The following is a 22,552-nucleotide window of genomic DNA, read 5'->3' as shown; positions in this document are numbered from 1 at the left end:
AGGGTCCATCCATGTATTCTGTCTCTAAGAGTGACATAAAATAAGAATATGATACTTTGCATAAAATCAACCTAAAAGACTTAATACATTCACTTTTTATATTTTTACATTAAAAAAAATTAGAATTCTGAATGCCTGGTGGGGCCCCCCAGTTTTAGATCAATGTTTGTTATTAGTTAAAATAGACACACTGGGCTGGTTGATCTTTGCATTAGCCAATTGGCTTTGAACTCTTTATTTCTCCAGTGATCCCTCCCCCTGCCTAAGTGTGAGGATTCCCAAAGGTTCAGTCCTCAACTCTCTACCTTCTTATACGCTATCCTCTGAATTCAACTATCGCCTTTATGCTACTGTGAGTGCCGATCCCAAGACGCAAGGAAGATCCACTGGGACAGCAGGTGATTAGGAGAGTGAAATTTAAAAATATTATCTCCCACTTGCAACGAAAAAAGGTGTGGAATTGAAAAATTAAATAAGTCTATCTTTGTCCTGTTTTGGTTAAAAAGGAAATAACTAAAACAAAATATCCTGCACACGAAGGAATTTTTTCCCCCAGATGGATAGCTTTATTTATATAAATGATGTGCTGCGAAAGACCTTACTATGAGTTGATAAGGTAAATGAATCTAAACAAAGAGCTTCAACTAGCTTACTTAAACAAGATGAAACAAGGTCCCAGGAAGACTAAACGTAATTGTCCTACTCTATTCCCCAAGACGCAAACTCTATTTTTGTGATGTCCTTCCCAAGTGTGATGGTTAATTTTATGTGTCAACTTGACTGGGCTAAGGGATGCCCAGATAGCTTGCAAACATCTTTTCAAGGTGTGTTTGTGAGGTTGTTTCTGGAAGAGATTAGCATTTGAGTCGGTAGACTAAGAAAAGATGGGCCCCATCCATGTAGGCGGGCATCATCCAACCCATTAAGGGCCTGAATAGAACAAAAAGGTGGAGGAAGGGCCAATTTGCTCTCTGCTTACGCTGGGACATCCATCTTCTCCTGCCCTTGGGACCTCAGACTCGGACTGAGGCTTACACCATTGACTCCCATGGTTCTCAGGCCTTCTAGGGTTTGGACTGGAACAACACCACTGGCTTTCCTGGGGCTCTAGCTTGTAGATAGCAGATCTAGGACTTCTCAGACCCCATAATCCCATAAGCCAATCCCTCATAATAAAACTCTTTCTATATATCTATACCTAGATATCCTTTCAGTTCTGTTTCTCTGGAAAACCCTGACTAATACACCAAGTAAAAAAATAATTTTCAAATTGTCAATTTATTAAAGATTACCTTTAACCACCTTCAATATCTTTTGTAAACTTGAAATACTATCTTAGAGTCATAATTTCAGGTTTAATTCACTTGATTCTTCTCATGGAGGAATGCTTGTGGTAGCCACCACAAGAGCCTCTATCTCCTGCACGGATACTCTGGCATTCAGGCTTTACAAAGTAGTCAGTGAATTCTTTATAGGGGAATTAAGTGAATACATTCTCTTTCCAGAGGTCAGAGCTGTAGGGGCTGGAGAGGGCATTGAAGATGGCCTTGATGCAGCCCTGGACATATAAAATATGTTTTGTTTTTCATTTATAAAGTGTTTCATTTTTCATTTTGCCTTCCTTCCCAAGCACAGAAATAATAGTTTTGTTTCATTTTATTTTCTTTTATTTGTGTTTGTGTATGTGCTTATCCACATATTCAGAAAAATAATGTTTTCTGAGTAAAAAGGATGCAGTTCAATTTGCTTACATCCTAGCAGTTGATGGTTTTTAAAATAAGGAAGTGTCTCTGGCATATTTCTGTTACTTCCTCAAGAAGCTTCTTGGGACAGGGTTGCATCAGGAAGAACATGACTGAAGGCTATCAATGAGTTTAATGCCGAAATGGAGAGATAAAGACACAATCAGGAAAAATAAGAATAAGATGAGCAGGGAGATCAACAGCCAAGGGAGACAAGAGGAGTGAGGAAGGGAGCAAGGGAGCAAGGGACAAGTTATAGCTGAGCTGGATCCAGGGAGCTGGGTTCAGGAGCAGGAACGCCACTCATGCACTTCTGTGTCTACAGCTCCTCAGGAACTGCGTTCTCATCGACTCCCTTTCCCTTAACTCTTCCCTTCCACTTATGCTCACTTCCCAGGACTTTTCTGGGTTTTCTAAGTAAACACGGACTGGAGTCTTAATGAGGTGGGAGTATCTTGAGGCGATCCAGAGTGCTAGACAGTGTCCACGTGCCTGCAAAGCCCTGATCTCAGAAGGAAATCTTTCAATGTTTCACCATTAAATATGGTGTTTCTTGTAGGCTTTTTGTAAATACTCTTTATCTGATTAAGGAAGATCTCTCCTAATCTTAGTTTGCTGGAAGTTTTATCATGAATTGCTGTTAAGTTTTTAAGTTTTACCAACTGCTTCTTCTGCATTTATCAAGATGACCACATGATTTTTCTGGGTTTGTTTGTTTTCCTGTAATGATGACACACTTTGATTAATTCATTTAATTCAATAAATATCAAAATTACTACCCTATATAAAGAGCTGCGCAGAAAATATAAAGATGGTGTAAAACCATAAGCCTTGCTAACAAAAAGTTTATGGTACATTAGAGATAAAAGACAAACGTGCAAAGAGCAATAATTTAAGGCAGGCTCCTAGTCCATAACAGAAATACAAGATGCGTGAGGAGTCAGGACAGGCTATGTTAAGCTGGGGACTCAGGCAAGTTTGGGTAAAAGTAGCATTGGATGTGGACTTTGAATAATGTTTAAGATTTTTATCTGGGATGTAAGCAAAGTGGGCAGTTGGGTGGAGAAGACATTCTGGTAAGCAGACATAGTACAAGCAAAACTATGCATCCAGAAGGCTTGGAACTGGGAACAGTGTGGAGCAAACAATGAATAGTCCATATTGTAATATTGAATTGAAACACCCATGTAACAAGATCTCCAAAGGAGCCAGGAATGTTGGAGTCCTGCCTTTGTCTACCTCTACCTTAGGATTAACACCTTGGTAGAATCCAACTCCAATACTGGACTCTAGCATGCTATGTGGTACTACCAAGTGGCTAAGCTAGGTTGGAGCAAATGGCCTTAAACTGAGGAATCACAAGTCTTATTCTTGTCATTTTCTTATAAGCCCAAACTCAAGGACCAGAATAAAGGCCACATCCAACACTGGCAAAAGCAATTGAGCCAGAAAAATGGACAGAGAGAAGGAGAGTGAGATCAAGAGAGAGCACAAGAGAGAAAATAATCAGAGCATTTGTCCCAAATCACTGTTACGAAACTCAAAAGTGTAAAGTAGCAAACAATTATCATCATAGAGATGACAACTTTATGACTGACAGATTCAACTGAAATTGTCGGAAAACGCCATGATTTCAAGATTACTTTCCCATGCACCAAATGGTACATACCTGCAAGTCATTTTCTTTTTCCTTTGATTTAATCCAAGTTTTGCCTTGAGTTTGTGGGTCTATGAGGAGTGGGTATCTGGTGGCCTTTGTCACAATGATGCCATTCTGAATGGAGAGGTCATCTCCTGGTAATCCCTGCAGCCCCCACTCACCAATCTGAATAACAGGAAATGGATGTGGCCATTCAAAGGAACACAGGAAGGCTTTTGTTAGTGATTAACAGTGCCACGATATAAAAGAATTTAAAATTTGGACATATTTGTCCCATTGAGACTATGGAACAAGTACCTAGAAAAAAAACCAAACTCGTAAATGTGAACCAAACAACATCAAATTAAAAGAAACAGATATATCATCTAATAAATCCTTTCTCTAGTAACCCAAGACTAGGTTTAGTCCTTTATATTGTGTTTTCATACTTATGAGGAAATATTGTCAATTGATTGCATATTAAACCTGATTTGGGGATTCTGAAGCATGGTTGCTGAACATTCAGAGAACAGCAGGGACTTGAAATATGGTGAGACTGGGTGGGTGGTGGGATCCAGATGGGCTGGAGGTGGTGGAGATAATGAATATTCTGAGACCTCAGAGTAGGTAAGCCCTAAGGGTTAATTTTAAGTCTCTGAAACGTCCCCTTCCGGCCCTCTGGTTCTGCTTACATGGGGGAAGGGACATTGCATAGCTGGAGGCAGAGAAATTAGGGGACATGAAATATTATATTGGTAGGAACTCATTAATGACGTTTTTCTTAATATTTCCTTTCAAAATCAAGAGGGAATTGTCAGCCTGGCTCCACGTGGTCAACAAAATCATCCAAGATGCAATGAGCCAACCAGCCTCTACCTTCGTTAAATTATCCCAGATCCACTAAAAGCCACAATCGACAAAGAATATCCTGTGCCACTTCACCTCACCTGTGCCCAGTGCATCTCCAATACATTACTCTTCCCTGTAAGGACCAGTTGAACACTGTTTGAATTGAAAAAGATTATTTTTTGACTTTTAAATAGCGGTAACTTGAAATTAATAGTTTGGCTTTCCTAGGGAAACTGCAACTGGGGAACATATTTACAGATCAAAAAGCAGCTCATGAATACAGATTGCCTGGAAAGCATTTCATACCACAGGAGCTCTGTAAGGTATGCTAAAAATTGACAGTGGCATCAAATTCCCAGCAAGGAAGGTTAGTACAGCAGTGCATGCTTTTACTCAGTGATGTCAGATCATGCTATTGTATTATATTGTTGGACATTATAAAAAGATGGTTAATGATCAAAAGAAAGTTAATACCAGTACTTACGTCCAGCTAACACCTACATTTTCCTAGAATGTTTGTAAGAAAATGTGATTTAATAGGACTGGTGTAAATAATGGAGGGTTATTAGAAGAGCTCAGTATTAGCAAGCCTATAACTCACAAATGATCTTTTCACTCATAGCAGTGCAATTGGTATTAATTTGAAAGTAAGGTTTCTTAAAATGCAAAGGAACTTTTGTATCACAAAGAAAAAAAATTTTGTAACACTTTAGCATTTTCAAAACAATCTTTTCAATTAAATGCAAAAAGAAAAAATTAGGTGTACTTTAATTTCTTAGTGAGTAGGAAATAAAATGAAATTCAAATAATGCTGTAAGGAAAGTGACACTTACTGTTGGAGGATCCACCAACATTGAAATAAGATTCAGATTTTCAGTGAAAGGAATCTTCCGTGCTTTCAACTCTGCCTCCCATTGATCTTTAAGCAAATAGTTCCTAAATATCTGATTGAAAGGACCAAGATAGGAAAGGAATCCAGTGCACAGCAGAATATCACCTACAAGTCTGTTAAGAAAAAACAAAGTGAATCACTAACACATTTTAAGTTCTCCCAGTAAGGAGTTTGAAAGGCCACCAGTCAGTTTTGTTACTAGATGAAGTCCTTCTTTGCTCCCAGCTTAACACTTGGCAGCCAGACGTGGAGAGACCATGCAAAAAGGAGCCTAAAGGCGCAAAACGGGGTAGGGGTGGCCTCATTCGGAGTAAGTCAGGGAGCAAGAAAGAAGGCTCCTTTCTGAAGCCTACAGGTTCTGAAGCTTGACTTCCAGATGAGGAAAGCATTCTTTTCCCATCCCATGCCCTAGTCTTGTTCAGATTCTATCTTGATTTAACCACTACTTCTTCTTCATCCTCTTTTTTTTTTTTTTTTTTTTTTTGCCATTCTCCTATGCCCCTCTCATTCCCTCTCTTTCAGTTTTCAGAAGACACCAGCCCAAGATACCTTTCCATTTAGAACAAACTGTTGATTCACACTTTCAAAATCCTTGAGGTGAACAGTATAGAACTGGAACCAGTAACTAGATTGTTCTGGCAAATCCAGACAATATTAGAAGCATTCTCACACCGAAAGCCCACACTGTTGAACCAAAATTGAGGTTAAAAATGTTTCACCAAGTTTTCTTCCTCCTCCATTTTACTGAGAGTGTGGGACTCAAGCTCTAAGCACTTTCTTAGATGATGGGATTCTGAGATGGGGATATGGAAACAGAGGAGAAAAGCACTTCAAGGAATGAGACTTTATGTTCCCCCATGCCACAGAGAGGTGGCCTTTGGGGTGATGACTAAGAAGGAAAGCAATTATATCAAAGACCAAAATTTATACCTATTAATCTGAGCTTTGAACTCTTTGCTTTGCTGAGTCCATCGGACTTTTTCTCCACTCAATCCATCGATGAGGGTGGAAGCTGCCTGCATCTTTTTCCGGCACATGTCAGCATCATTAAGCAAATCCTACATTCATAAAGGAAGAATGTCTCAAAGAGCTTCTTAGATTGCTTAATCAAACATCCATTATATTCACACATAAAAATACATGGAGGAATTTCTTAATTTGCAAAATAAATATAATCTAAAAATATAGTGTCAGTAAAATTTTACATATTAAATTCTTGTAATTCATTCATAATATAGTTATTTTACCTTACGAAATTTCAAGAAGAGCCATTTTGTAAGAGAGAATCCAAATCACATAACGTAAATAGTATTTCTATTAAATATTCTCAAAACAATAAATATACCTTTTTCTTGGATTTAATAATAATTCTGAGTTCTTTGCAGTTTACAAAGGACTTTTTTCCCCAGAAAAATCCTACGCGACAGTAGTATGCTGAAGCCAGCTTGTATCAGCTCAAAAGAGTCAGTTGTTACATTTTTCAGAAAATTTGTGAGCTGGTGTTAAACACAGCCATTATTAAAAATTAAATTACAGTATTAAATTAAATTACATAGCTCACAACTAAATTACATAAACACGTTAAAGGTAATAAATAATCAAAATTCATCAATTCCTAGTTATTTACTACATTTTCATATTATCTATACTCTTGAGGTTAAGTTCATTGCATCTGCATGGTGGAAATAGTATATAATGGCATGCTGCATCTTTTCCCATACATGCGTCGTCTTGTCACATTGATGGCTTAAAATGGACAGTGGCAGGGGGTACCTAGACCACAGAAATCAGCAAACACTGCAAATCAAGGCTTTCTTCTCCCCCTAGCCTCCGCCCCGACAAGCTGATTGTTGAACGTTTACCAGACCACCACTGCTTACAACCTATACCATAAGGTTGTAGCTTTATCTGTATTTAACAGATAAAGTTCGTCAATCACCCCCAACTGCACAATTCGTAAGTGACTGAACTGGATATCAAACCTAGTTTTCTGACTCCAAAGTCAATACTCTTAGGTATGACATCACAGCTTCTTCTTATAGAAAATAATTACTAAAAACAGAAAAAAAGAATGTGGAGTGTTGAAGATCCAAAATAAGCAGACATAGCCAGTGAGTAAGGGCGTTCAGGTAAATATTTTTTCAGTATAAACATTTGCTGGATTTCTAAACACAACACATACTTGTGTAACATTTCAGTACGTCGTATTAGTAATTTCTGTGTATTTAACCTCACCATTTTCTCATTCATTGCAGCATCAAATTTGGCTTGCACTTTATCCAGCTCAGCTTGCTTCTCATCCAGCAGGGCCTGGGCCTTCCCCAGTTCAGCGTTGGCAACTGCTAAACGGCCCTCCTGCTTGGCCAAGTTAGCCTTAAAAGGAAGAAGATGTGATTAGTGTAGAGGTATTAGTGCTACAAAACATTCGTGCTTTTAATTGGTAAATAATAGCATAAGTTACTACATAATTTTTGCCCTATGTGGAAGTCATCTGTTTCGTTGTCTTCAGCTGGGGAAGCAGAGAAATTTCATTAAAGTTCATTTTTTTCCTTTTAATTATTAATGTTCAATATGGAAATCGCAGAAATGAATGGGAAGGAGAAAAAAAAATTACTCATGATTTTACCCAGAAAGAGTCTGTGAGTATTGTGTCAAGAAGTGGATAACTAGCATTTTGATTTTTTTTTTCACTTAGAGTAATATAATTTCCTCACATCCTTAAACACTTTTTCATGAACATTAGTTATATGGCTGCATAATATCCCACAATTTGGATATATCATAATTTACTTAACTTTTGCCTTACCTTTAGACATATCTTTCTCCCCTACTCCCCATTTTTATGTTATTATTATTTTTAATTTATTTTTGGTTGCGTTGGGTCTTCGTTGCCGCATGCAGGCTTTCTCTAGTTGCAGCGAGCGGGGGCTACTCCTCGTTGTGGTGCATGGACTTCTCACTGTGGTGGCTTCTCTTGTTGCAGAGCACAGGCTCTAGGCATGTGGGCTTCAGTAGTTGCAGTACGCAGGCTCAGGAGTTGTGGCACATAGGCTTAGTTGCTCCACGGTATGTGGGATCTTCCCGGACCAGGGCTCGAAACCAGGTCCCTTTCATTGGCAGATGGATTCTTAACCACTGCGCCACCTGGGAAGTCTTCTGCCCATTTTTAACTATTATAAATAATGCTGTGATGAATACTATTGGGTATGTAAACATTTAGGATTGTTTTCTTGGTAAAGATTTTTTGAAGTGAAATTACTATAATAGTAGTTTTTCCTCTTTCTCTAAGTCCTATTGCATGATACTTATGTTTCTTATAAATTTAAAGTAATTAATCAGTAAAGTAATATAGCCCTAGAGCCTTCTGGGGTTGAAGTTCCTTTGTAACTTTCTTATTTTCTTTCTCAATATTTGTTTTTTTGAAATCAGCTATTTTTCTCAGGAAATTTTAAGTTCATTTAGATTTTCTAACATATTTACAAATAACTTTAGATTCTGCTTTTTAATTATTTAAACCTATAATCTGTAATTATATGGATTTATCTTTTATATTCATTACATATCTCATATATATATATTTTGCAAAGCACCAATTCTTTAATTTTACTACTTTTTTCTAATTTTTAATGTTATTTTTATTAGCTCTTTCTACTTTCCCTAAATTGTCTGTGTGTGTGTGTATGCTTATAAATGAGTATATATATACTGGAGTGTTTAGTTTCTTTGATTCACTTAAAGGCTGAGAAGGTAGCATTTTGGCCGCATCACAAAAGCTTTGGTAACTAGCTTTTTGTCATCATTCTCTAAATAGAAGTGACTAGCTTTTTTAAAAAAAATAAGCATTTTATTTTTATTGTTATAGTCAGAGAATGAGGTCTCAGAAATTTTTGCTTTGGGGAATTGAATCAAAGTCTTCTTCTACAATTGAATATCATCAATTTTTGTAAATGTTTCTTGGACACTGGAAATAATTTGATATTCTTTGTTCATATGAAGAAAGTTCAATGTAGCTATTCAACTTTAAAAATAATATAGTGCAAAATCTCTATATAATTATTAATTTATGCCTACTCAGGACTGGCTACATAAAAGTGCAAAATGAAAATGCAGAACCCCTTGTTTAAAAATTAAGAGGGTGATAACAGAGCAGTGAGCCAAGCACCGTCCCTTCTAAAGCTGGCCCTCTGCCTACCAGACCTGTTGTGGATTGATAGCATATGCCACAATATCAAATTACAGGATTGTCTTTTTTGTTAAAAAACTCCACTTAAACTATTAATGGATTTTGCCTTATGTAACTTGATGCTATTTTATTTATCGCATAAAGCATTATTACAATTAAGTCTCACTGTGGATCATAATTTTTATCAATAAAAATAACTGTTCTTCTAAGTGCTTATTTTTTCTTGAATTCTACATTTATAGTAACATTTCTCTCTTGGTATCTTTTTGTTTGGGTGTGTTTGCTATATTTGCTCATCATTTCCCTTTGTTAAAATTTTAAATTTTCTCAAAGCTACCTATGTGCAGAATTTAAAGAAGCAGCCATTTCTATAAGGCTTATTAGAAAACAGTAACCCTCTGCCACCCACCCGCTCACCACTTTCCATGCCACTTTCAACAAAGTGGAAAGAGCAACCACTTTCAACACTTTTAGCTTTATGGGACAGGCTGGGGGGCGGGGATTGGGGGTAGTGTGTGTCTGGGTGATATATTTTATGAATCCTTTGCACTCCTGAGAATGTATTTCTGTTCTCTCAGACATAAAGGACAATCTGGCCCAGTATAGATGGGGTGTGTGTTTGTGTGTGTGTGTGTGTGTGTGAAAGAGACAGAGAGAGTGTGTGTTTATCCCTCAACACTTAAATCGAATCCTTAAGAATGTCTTTTTGTCTTTTGTTCCCATTAAGGGCAGCTTGGCCAGCGACTGAATTCTTGGACCCCAGTAATTTCCTCCTCAGTACTCTGCATATGTTTTCCATTATTTTCTAGTATTTAGGGTTGTGGCAAGTCTGTGCACATCCTGATCGCTCCTCTTTTGTAAGCAACCTTTTAAACTTTGTTTCTTAGATGCCTATAAGGTTCTCTTCCTGTCTCTGAAACTTAAAACATTTCTAGGTGTTGATCTTAATTTTCATAAAATTTGTTTGGAATATCGTAATCAAATTCAGTCTCCAAACCTAATCTCCAAACTTTAAAGCCAGTTTTCTTTCATGATAGCTCAATTATTATACCCAATAAGTTCACTTCTAGTTTAAGTTAACAAGTTGATTTTGGTTTCTTGTCTGCAAGGCCAAGAAACATGTAACAGATATAAAAAGAATGAGAACTTGTGAGAGGACATACAGTGTCTTTTAATGGCAGCAATAACAATGAATGATTTTATTAAGAACTGATTTACTGGGAGAGGAAGGGAAACTTTTACCTTCAGAGGCAACACTTCTCTGTTGACACCGTAAAATGTTGCCATAGCAAGTGTCCAAGACAGCAGACCAGCCACATTCCCACAGACTTTTTTGGCACTTTCAAAAGTGTAATCATCCATGTTAAAATATGGCTGTAGTAACTCAACAGTCTCTTCATTTATTGTGTCCTTGGGGAACTGCTGAAGGCTCCACAGGAATCCCGTCGCACTCATCAACTGAAAAATAGTATTACAGCCTGTAAGCTCTGGAAGAAAATGTGTACTTTCTTCCTGAGTTAGCATGTACTTCTAAGTTGAATTTTTTTCAAAGAAGTAATAATTGATTTGCTCTAGACATACAAATCAAGACTATGGGAGTAGTCAACCTAAAGCTATAAATTGCAGGTTGTCTTCCCGTTTCTATAGTGAAGAGTAAAGAAGAAAAACAATGTAAGTTTCCCATCTAGTGAGTGCATCTAAATGCCCCCAACCACACAAACCCCCCTTTGGAGACTGGGTTGGGATGACATCAAGACTGTGCCAATACTACCTACAGGTTCTGGACAGATTTTATAAAAAGAGGGCATTCAGCTTTAAAATCTTTCCCCACTTACATTTTTGGAGATGCAGTTTAAGAAAAACTCTCCAGTACACAATGACTGATTACTGTCTGCCAGTGTGTCTGGTCTATATGGAGTATCCTGGGATGTGGACACCTGGTACACCTCACAGGACTTACAGAGATAGATTTTACTTACTTTTAATGACTCTCCCCATGATGGCTTGCAGCAAGGTTTTTCTGGATCCATAGTGACAGGGTCAATTTTCTTTTGAAATAGTAACAGAACACAGTCCATGATTCTCATAATAAGATGAGGGGGCTTTGCAAGTTTCCTGACTGTGGCAATATCATTTGGCTTGATAGTCTGTATTTAGGGTTAGGGATCAGAATATTTTTTGTTAAGCAGTATTCCTAGTCATGTGGAAATTTCATACTTTTAAATAATTAAAGTAGAAAACTTTAAAACATATTTTCTCCCCAATCCCTGACATTATCTCCTCAAGGGTTTGCATCCCAAGATAATGGCTCTTTCATTGTTTAAATTGGGCTTTCTTTCTCTGTTTTCATTTTTTCCCCTGTAGCCCACAATGAATTGCTTTAGTATATCACTACCATTCATTGCCCACCACCCCAGACCTCTGTTAGCAACAACCATCATTCATGTGTAACATTTAGATAATTTGCATCTTCAAAGCACAGAATCTATATTACATGGATATTAAAAGAGGGGCAAGGTCCTGAATATCAGAAACCTCACCTTCAGTTTTCATTTTGAGGGCTGCACTGTCCATGGAACGGAGAGGAATTCGAAGGAGACAAGAAAAGTTATTGTAACATATGGCTCATAAAAATATTTTTGGAAGTTTCTATCTGTGAGCCGGGTTTGAAATAAGATATTACTTGACATTCAAGTCAAGAAGGACTGGGACATCATATGATCACTAAAAAACTCCTAAGACTTGTTTGGTCCAGTGATCAGTCTCTTGTGTGTTATCATAGGACCCACAAAAGGAGTTAGGGTGGAGAATGTGTCCTGGTCATTGTCATGATTTTATTAAATGATGATCCTAAATCTATTCATTTATTTAAAAACTACATGTATTAACAACTATTCATGTATTTAACAACTACAAGCATTCTCCCATATAAAACAAAAGCAAACCAAAAACAGCCCTGTCCTCAGAATCCTCCAAGGAAAAGAGAGAGAAAACACAATTACCCTAAACTATGATTATTTGCCATGTTAGAAGTATAGGAGTTACAGGAAAACAAAGGAGGTCCAGAAGAATTGAAAACTTTCTGGAAGGGGTGAGATCTGAGCTTGGTCTTGAAGACTGACTCTTACTAGTTAGTGAAAGTTAGGAAAAATAGAAAGCATTCCTGGCAGAGGGAGAGACCCATTTAAAGGTAACAGACCATGATTACTGCAGAAGCCTGTAGCTGTTTCTGTATGGCTGGATCATACTGTGTGCAGGGACAAAATGACAAGAGATAAAATTGAAGGGGTAGACAGGAGCCAGGTTATCACAGCAGTAGCACTAATATTTATTGAGTACTTCCTATGTGCCCAGCAAACTATTCATTACTTTTATGTTTACATTGATCCTTCAAGGATCAATGAAGAATTAGAATCCTGACTGAGACCCAAGAGAGTTAAGTAAATTTTACTCCAGATCATCTATCATGTGGTCATGAGAGGCAAATGGAGATCTTCTTGCCTCACAGCTGTGGATACCTAGCTCGGGACTTTAATCCTAAGAGCAATGGGAACCACAAGGGGATTTTTTAAAAGGTTAAAGGCTGCAAGACATAGGCTAGTTGGGATGCTGAAGTAACTGAGAAGGCTCTCTAAAGAATCTGAATCCCTTAGGCTACAGTTTAAGCCAATAATCACTAGCATTATTCCTCGGTTCTCATGGAAAGCTGATCTGAGAATGAAAATAAGTTATGGGAAGTAAAGACTTAAAAAAGGTAGAACTTAGGAAATGTAATCAACAGAAACATTTGTTTCAACACTCAGAAATTATAAATCACATTAAGAATTCAATTCAGTTTCCTGATTACAAAAATTCCACAGTTAATTTCATGTAACAGAACATGGTGCCTGCTAGGACTTGTGTTGCGAGAGATAACAACGCACTGCTCACATTCAGGGCTGCTTCTGCTTCTTCCAGTGCAGGTCTAGCCGCCTCGAGCTTGGTCTCAGCTACTACTTTTTCACTATCAATTTCATCCACTATTTTTTGGGCTTTGTCTTTTACTTCCTGCACTTCATTTTTTACTTTGGCTGAAGCCTGAGCACTTACTGTGACTTCTGCTAATACCTGTTAAATTGAGGAAACATATGAGGGTAAATAGAAACCTTTCCAGCACAATTAACATATTTGAGCAGTGAGAGAATATTTATTCAATATAATGTAAAACAAGAGTAAGAGCAAATTTATTCCCCATCTAAGTTGTCTATATTTTAAGGTGTATTAAAGTAACTCCTTTGAGCAGTCTTGCAGTCTTCTATTTCCTAAGCTTCTCTGAGGCATGAACTATATAAATAAATATTTTAAGCTTTCAGAAAAATGATATTTCCATTCTATGTAATTTCTAGAAATTTAAAACTATTTAACGTCAGTGCAAGAGAATAAAGTCAGAAGTCATATTAAGCCTCATGTAATAACAAAAAAAATAGCTAATATTTATTGAGTGCCTACCATACGTCAGGGTGCTAAGTGCCTACCAGGTGTCATATCCTAAATGTCTCTCCTATGCTCTCTCTCTCTCATTTCAGTAACTGGCTAAGGGTCAAGACTTAAGTATCCATTCTTAACTGACTGTCAGTGAGTGGAAGCTGAAAGCGGTCTGAGACTGGGGGGAGGAGTTGTAGATAAAGGAGCAGCACACATATATCCCTATCAACTTGGAAAGAGTATCTTTAAAAAAACAAACAAACTCAACCAACTCTTCTTTTTATCCTTTTCCTTCCTCGACACAAACTTCAGATGGGACTTGGGTTATCCCAGAAACCTAGAGCATGCAGGGAACTTAAAGAGAAGACCAAATATAACTTGCAGTCAAGCAGAAATTTCCTAAACAGATGACAGAAAACAAGAGAGACAGACAGAACCAGGGAAGAAAAAAATAGTCTTAGACCAAGTAGAGGATATAATAGTTTAGGTATGTCTTGGTATAAGTTAAACAAAAATATCTAATGGTCTTTGTAAACATTATCTTACCAGAAATAGTCTGTAGGCTTATACCCTGTTTACTTTTTAATAACGTTTTTAAACAATGCTTTTTTTTTTTAATATGGAAAAATATTCCTCACAGTAGTGATAAAATAAATGCCAACTCACTTCATCTGCTTTTACAGATGCCACTGCCAACTCCTTCTCCTTGACTGCAAGATCTTGAGAGAGTTTTGCAACAGATTCACTTGCCTCCATCAGCTTATCAAGACCTTTACAAATACACACATATACACTGAGTATATGACTATCCCCTCATCAAACAGTTATTCAGTATTTACTACTTATAAGGCACCATAATTTGTACTATAACAAACACAAAATAATTATGGACAAAATGCTTTAAAAATATACATATTTTAGGAGCAACAATACTGACCAATTTTCTGAGAGTTTCATCAGGAAATGAAGAAAATAGCTCTGACTGAAGAATATCATCTAGTTACATTTAAGGGAAAGTCACATTGCTATAATGAGTAAGCTGAATGTAGCCAGGGAACTTCTTTGACAAACTTATGCTTTCCTTGGCTTTGTAACTATCATTTTTTTTGCCTTTGAATCATATTGCAGCTGACATGGCAAATGAGACAGATAATATATTAATGTTTTTTGTGGTTCTCTGCTATAAAAATGAAAATAACCGCTAAAACTTCTGCAACTGGCTCTGAGAATCTCAGTGCTCTAGTGAAAAATAACTGGTTAACTAAATTTCTCACATTCCGGCTGGGCTCCTGATGGAGTGGTGTTGGTAAGCATTTAGCATCAGGGTCTGGGGTGAGGGCACTCGTTTGTATGGTTTCCAGTTTCTGTGGTGTAAATACTCCCACCATGTCTGATTTCAAGCTACCAAGAGGTTCTCAGTAACACACCATTATATAATATTTCTACCACACAGATAGAACAGAAATAATAATGTTCCTCAAGAACATTAATAAGAGTAAATTAAAGTAAAAATTGCTAAGAAGTAATGAGTTTTGAGTATTTATTGCCCTCACTTTTAACATAATTAATTTAATTGTAAGTTAATTAATTTTTAATAAAGGCTGTGTTAGCAACCAGATCATGAAATTCCTAATTTAACCATCAGTTCTCATGAGCCAGTGCAAGTAGCTTCAGCACACCCCTGAGTCTAGAGCATCATATAGACAAGCTTCAAGAAGGTGAGCCATTAGAAAGACAACAGAAGAAAGTTTCTCTCATAGGGTTCTTATCGTCACCATACCTTCACAGACCTTTATGCTTTGTGACCACGTTCTGTGTAGACGTGAAAAGACAGCACTAAGGTGTTTTGGATTATTTGGGCCAAATGCTTTCTGGACATAAAATCGGTCCCCATTTACACTTTTCCTGCTTATGCTACATACACTAGACACTCATAAAATCATTGCTCACGTAAACTCTCTTTTTGTTTTTATTTGTTCATTTTTGTTTCTGTTTTGTCTTTTTCTTTGTTAGAAATTTGAGAAGCATTAACATGGCAAAGTTTACACAAATTGAGGGAAATTGTAATGAAACCAAAAACTGAAATTGTGGTGTTCCCAAGGGCTGGCTTTTCCCCCATCTGCAAGCAGCAACTCAGCGACTGTGGTGACTCGCTGACCAACAGGGTGGACCCAAAGTTGAAGGAGTTGAATAAAATGGTTCTGGAAGAAAAACAGCCCACCTCTATCACAGCAGCTACAAATAAAATGTGTTAACTATAATATAGAGAACTGTCTTCCCTTATAGCTGGTGAAATTAGTTTTACTACTTTACAGTCAGTGTCACTTGTGTGCACACAGTGGTCACATACATGGTATATACGAACAGAACAGATTCTTTTTTTTTTAATTTTTATTTTATATTGGAGTATAGTTGATTTACAGTGTTGTGCTAGTTGCAGTAGTACAGCAAAGTGATTTAGTTATACATATACATATACCTCTTCTTTTGCAGATTCTTTTCCCATAAAGATTATTACAGAGTACTGAGTAGAGTTCCCTGTGCTATATACAGTAGGTCCTTGTTGATTATTTTATATCTAGTAGTGTGTACATGTTAATCCCAACCCCCTAATTTATCCCTCCCCTCCATCTCTTTCCCCTTTGGTGACGGTAGGTTTGTTTTCTAAATCTGTGAGTCAGTTTCTGTTTTGTAAATAGGTTCATTTGTATCATTTTTTAGATTCCACATGTAAGTGATAATATATGATATTTTTCTTTCTCTGTCTGACTTGCTTCACTTTGTATAATAGTCTCTAGGTCCATCCACGTTGCTGCAAAAGGCATTATTTCGTTCTTTTTTATGGCTGAATATAGATTCTTTTTTTTAATTATCATGTAACATTATATTAGTTTAAGGTGGACATCATAATAATTTGATATATGTATGTATTGCAAAATGATCACCTCAATAAATTTAGTTAACATCCATTAAAAAAAACAAAACAAAACAAAAAAAACAGCCCACCTCTGTTTAGATTTTTTTCTGCCCAGAGTTTCTTGACAGGTCAAAAGACCCATAAGTGTATCCCTCAAAATAATCTATTACTAACAAGAAAATCAATATTTTGTTTTCAAATACAACAATATCCACCAAACAAAATAGTGGCATCCCTATCAGACAAGCCCTAAAAGATAAGATTCTGTTCCACTTACCAATATTCATACGTTCAGCTTGTTCATTAATATATTTCACCTTTTCAGCATAAATGTTTTTATAACCATTTATAAATGAGAGGTAAGACTTGGGAGTCACGTGTGCTCTTCGGCGGTAACTGAAAGCAGAAAAGAAAAAAGATCTTCACATCTATCATTCTGACATACTCTCCTAAAATGTCAACAGAGACGCTCTTCTCACTGTGAAATCAGTGTAATTCTGGAGAGTGACTCACTAGCAAGGGGGCAGGAATTGTGAATGGAAACCTAGAGGTGAGGCGGAAAGAACACTAAATCTCTAATTGATGTTTTGACTTGACCCTATGCCCATTCTGGGCTTCTGTTTCCTCATCTGGAAAACTCAGAAAAGAATCACTGCCCTACACCTCCCAGAATTTTGTGAAAATCCAAAAATAAAACAGCTTATGTAAACATAAACACACTTTGTAAACTTTAAAATTCTGTACAAATAGTAGGGATAAGTGGTTGAAATGAACTTGTGCTGAGATCCGTTTTCATTCACCTGGTATTTGCTACACACCTCTTCTCTGCTAGTAACCCAGGCTTACAAAGGTGAAAACCAATCTCTCCCCTAAATCGCTGGATAGTCCTTGAAATCAGGCACACTCGATTCAAACATTCAACTCACTATGGGCTTTAGTATAATAATTACATTTAACAATAGAAATAAATAAAAGGAATAATTTTATACAGGAGAAACTCAGGTCAAAGAAGAGATCTTCACATACTATAAAATTATATTTTTATATTAAATTAAATTTATTCTATATTAAAATTTCACTTTTGGAGTTCTGAAGATTTTTAACATTAAAAAAATTTTTAAGGACTTTGGCATACATATGACTATTTTTAAAGCATTATATAAATATTGCTTTCAGAATAAACTTCTACCACCTAAGAGGATATGAAAACTTTGGAAAATACACTGAAATTAAAAAAAATAAAGATGTAGGTTTTTGTAGCTCCACAGTTGATGGTAGTAGGGGTGGAGTTCAAGTTAAGTAGAAAGAAAATCTTCCCAATGGAGAGGATTAATACACACGGATTTACCAAGAGAATCTGGGAGATGATCTAGAATTATTTAAGAGGATGGTCCAAGTATGGATTTAAACAAAGAAAACGATACAGGATAAACAAACTTGTGAGATAGGAACCCCCGCCCCCCTGGAAAATCAATTAAAGTGTTACCCAGACTCTCTATGCAGAAAAATAGGCCTAGTCTTTCTGGGAGGTTCTGCACTCCCTAAAGCCTGTGCATTAACCCTAAGGAAGAAGCCTTAGTTCTAGAGACCCAGGGTGGCCCATCTTTATTCAGAGCAATAGTACACAGTGACTATCACACTTTGGGAAAAAATGCTATATTCTTGAACTGCCAACACCAGCTTTCACATCATGAACACCATTTCTGCTTTTAGGGACTGGACTGTTCTGCAGTCAATTAAAATTTAGCTTCATAATTATTTGGCATGAAAACATGGGTAAGATTAAATGATGCAAATACAAAATCTAAATGTTCCCTTAGCATAAGGCAATAATGAAACTTTAGAAGAGTGGATTTCTTTAATCAAAATAAATAATGCACTTGAATAAGAAACTAATTTTAAACAGTTTATAATGAATTATTTTAAGTCATTTCCAAAAATAATTAAATTAAGCAAATGAAATAAAATGATTTATTTTAAGCGTCTGTTACTTTGAGGTCTGGAGGGAAAAAGATACTTAAGTATGGATACTAGTTAATTTTTAAATCTTGCTTACTTATCATCGTTTCTATACATAATCACTAGAACATCAAAGCAAGGAAAAATATCTAAGTGGGATTTAGCTGGGATTTCGTGCTCAATCACTATGACGAGTCTCTTACTGGACGTTACATTTAATTCCTCTTTGGAGTGAACTTGGTGTTTCTGTAGTTATCATGCTTATGTAATGTCACTTACCTTTGGAAGTAACTTTCACAGCTCTCTGAAACCATGTCGTGAAAGAGGCCCATTGTTTCTACAACTTGTCTTTTGGTGTCACTAGAGCAGACGATACTATAGCCTGAAATGAAATAGGAGGCCACCGCAACCAGAGCCTCCTTCGGCCAGCGACTAAACCAGTCCATGGTGCAGCCTGATATCAAGCCAGGAAATTTCAAAGAGCGGGCACGGAACTTCTCACCAACCTATCGACAGAAAAGTAAAAAAGCATTAGAAACACGAAAGGATTATAAGTCAGCCAGAGGGACGTTTATATATTCTGAGTCAATAGCATATGACACCACAAATTTTTTTTCAGGAACCTTCTTGGGCTGCATTAATATGTAAATGAAGTGTCCAGATGAAAGGAAGTAATATTTCCACACTCTCCCTATCCTAAGACTATATCTGTTCAATTCTAGGAGCTACCTTTTAAGAGGAAACTGACAAACCAGACCTCTTCTAGAGCGAGATGACCAGGACCGTGAAAGGCCTGGACACTAGGGCACGTGAGAGCAGCAGAAGAAACGGGAGGTGTTTGGTCTAAAAAGGGAACGACTTAGGGAGTCTGCAAAAACTTTCTCCAAATATCTGAAGAGCTGTATGTGGGAGAGGGATCAGGTTGATTTTACAGGACAAATAGAATCACAGGGAAGGGACTTCCCTGGTTAAGAATCCGCCTGCCAATGCAGGGGACAGGGGTTCGAGCCCTGGTCCGGGAAGATCCACATGCCATGGAGCAACTAAGCCCATGCGCCACAACTACTGAGCCTGCACTCTAGAGCCCGCGAGCCACAAAAACTGAGCCCACGTGCCACAACTACCGAAGCCCGGGCGCCTAGAGCCCACACTCCACAACAAGAGAAGCCACCGCAATGAGAAGCCTGCGCACCACAACGAAGAGTAGCCCCCGCTCGCCACAACTAGAGAAAGCCCAGGCACAGTAGCAATGAAGACCCAATGCAGCCAAAAATAAATAAATAAATGGGAAAAAAAAAGAATCACAGGGGAAAAAACAAAGACAAAATTCCACTGTTTGTAAAGAAGACCTTTCTGGCTATCAGACTATCTAAAAATTAAGCAAGTTGCCCTATAAGTTAGTGAGATACCTCCCCTTCCCCCCAAGAGCAGAGCTGCCCAATAGAACTTTCTGTGATGATGGAAATGTTCTATATGTGTGCTTTCCATTATGGTAGCCACTAGCCACAGGTAGCTATTGAGCACTTGAAATGCAGCTAGTGGGATTGAGAAATTGGATTTTTATTTTTACTTTATTTTAACTGAGCACAATTTAAATGGATACACATGGCTAATGGTTACTATACTGGACAGCACAATGAGACAGAGACATTCAATCCTACGTCAGGGACATTCTAGATGGTATGTCTTTACTGGGGGTAGAGCTGAACAAGACTACATCACCAAACCTCTTACAAATCAAATAATCTCTGTCTCTAGGTAATGAAAGTTGTAGGCTAGGCAATAATCACTGATAAGATGAATATTTTAAATTTTCACACTTTGTCATGAGATTTTGGTCAGTGAAGATTGGTGTTAGTAAAGAGTTGATTTTAATTCAATGTAACAAGTGTTCATTTCTGACAAATCATCTCATCAGCAAAAGTACATTCCAAGAACCGAGTACATTCAAAGAAGTAACTCCTCCTACACAGAAATCAATAAAATAAAAACTCACTGGAGAAAAGCAGAGAACAACGTGCAAGTTCTTCCTTGATCTTGAAATGAAGTATTCATACAGATTATCAAAGGTGGGAGGATGGCGAGGTAGCTCCCTTTTCATCACTGATATCAGCCCTTGGGTGATTTCATCCATCTCATCCCGTGCAAACAAACTGGAGATCTTTGAGGAATAGACAAGAGAGTGTTCAGTGTTTTAAGAGTTCCCAACAGCCAATGCACTGCCGAAGTCTGGCCCTTCCCCTCCCCTCCCCTCACATGTCATCTCTGTTCATATATTTTCCTGCATCTCCACAATCAAATCCCTAGTTTGCCAGAGATTACAAGAGTGCAACTTTTTATTCATTAGCTCAATCAGGAGCAAATTATGTTTCCTTTGGCTCAAATAGCTATTACCAAAAAGCCATCTCCTCTACCATTCCAATCATCTCTTTAAATGTCCAGCGATGCCCTCTGTTCTGACTCACAGTCAGTCTCAACTCTGGTTCCAAAGTAGTTAACTAGATCGTGCACCAGTAAGCATCAATACACACCACTGTGAAAGGAAAAGTTCACACGGCAGGTCTGATCTTGAGAAGGGTGTGCTTGCAGGGCTGGCCCTTGCCTGGCATCTGGGAGCTGGGCTTTTGGAATGTCTCCTCCATTACTAATTGATAAGGTTGTTCCACTGTGCCTAGACTATTTATACAAACATTGGGATAGATGGTGAACATCTACTTTCCTTCTGGGAGTCTGGAATTTTGGCAGTAGTGGCCAGGCAGAGAATGACTTACACAACCAGCTCCCAAGAAGACCTTGAATTCAGAGTCTCATATGGGCTTCCCGAAACAGAAACAGCACATGTGTTTCTGCACTTCACTTCATGTGGACAGAAAACACATTCCGTATGGACCCTTTAGTGAGAACATAGTAAGTATGCACATGGATTTCCCCAGACTCCCCCAATGTGTCTTTTTCTTTACTGATCCAGCTGTGAATCCTTACTGTGTGGCTGTAATAAATGTTAGCCATAAGTCCAACTACGCTGAGTCCTGTGCAAACTACTAATGAAGTACCAGCATGTGGGTGGTCACAGAAGTGCTGATATAAGTGGTGTCAGCAGTGGTGACACAAACATCTACTTACTTGCAGTTAGTGGAACTCTTTCAATCATTCTATACTCCTGATTATTAGATAGATAGATAGATAAACTTTGCTTCTCCTAAAATAAATTATAGGATCCAACTGAAGACTGAAGAGACAAATAAGGAACCATATTTAAGATGGAAGAAGGCATATAAAATATCTGGAGATGAACAGCATTAATTTCAGAGAAACTTCAAAAAATCTATTGAACCTTATACATTAATCATTTCTAAAATGAAAAATGTGTGCTAAATGGCCTCACTTCTGAAGGGCTGCTGCTTTTTCTATTTGGATTTACATTTTTAAAATACAAGCTCTTTCTCTGCTTTTGAGACATACCTCCCCTGAAGATAGCAGGTTGTTGAGATATTCTAGAAATGCCTCATCTTTTATTTCATTGTCAGTAAAGATAAAAGTGATGCCTTTGCCATCAGCACCAGCAACTTTGTACAAAGCTTTTAAATCCTCTGTTAGGTTACTGACATTATAAGACCTAAAAAGAGAAGTGGCAGGAGGTTTTAAATTAAAAAATATATATATATATAAAATCATAATTTATTTCAAAACACAATATAATCCATGATAATTAGAGCATAATCTGCATCTGCTCCAATAGATACTAAGTAACAGTGCCTGCTAGAAAACACAGAGCTAAATAGCTATATGTTACCACTCTACATAAATAGGTTTTATTTAGTTTGAGAAGTGAGAAATGGGGAATTTACCAGAAGTGGCTCAGGAACAATAACTGGGAACAGGGAAATGAACTTTTATTCTCTACAGT

At 37.3% G+C, this 22,552-nt stretch overlaps 1 protein-coding gene across 2 annotated transcripts in view; it reads right to left on the bottom strand.

The window, feature by feature from the left end:
• DNAH8 (dynein axonemal heavy chain 8) overlaps positions 1-22,552 on the bottom strand; it is a 310,370-nt gene that overhangs the window by 109,010 nt on the left and 178,808 nt on the right. For both annotated transcript variants that reach the window (XM_030870835.2, XM_060307337.1), the window contains 12 exons: positions 22,108-22,261; positions 20,642-20,806; positions 18,925-19,151; positions 16,964-17,082; positions 14,436-14,539; positions 13,236-13,412; positions 11,285-11,452; positions 10,548-10,763; positions 7,358-7,495; positions 6,053-6,180; positions 5,064-5,235; positions 3,412-3,567 (listed from right to left, as the gene is read on the bottom strand). In XM_030870835.2, coding sequence (XP_030726695.2) covers positions 3,412-3,567; positions 5,064-5,235; positions 6,053-6,180; positions 7,358-7,495; positions 10,548-10,763; positions 11,285-11,452; positions 13,236-13,412; positions 14,436-14,539; positions 16,964-17,082; positions 18,925-19,151; positions 20,642-20,806; positions 22,108-22,261 — 1,924 coding nt within the window. The remainder of the gene's footprint in view (positions 1-3,411; positions 3,568-5,063; positions 5,236-6,052; positions 6,181-7,357; positions 7,496-10,547; positions 10,764-11,284; positions 11,453-13,235; positions 13,413-14,435; positions 14,540-16,963; positions 17,083-18,924; positions 19,152-20,641; positions 20,807-22,107; positions 22,262-22,552) is intronic.

This window comes from Globicephala melas, chromosome 11 (assembly GCF_963455315.2).
Source record: "Globicephala melas chromosome 11, mGloMel1.2, whole genome shotgun sequence".
NCBI classification, from domain to species: Eukaryota; Metazoa; Chordata; class Mammalia; order Artiodactyla; family Delphinidae; genus Globicephala; species Globicephala melas.
Note: the sequence above shows the minus strand (reverse complement) of the source record. Positions and strands in the feature narration are given on the sequence as shown.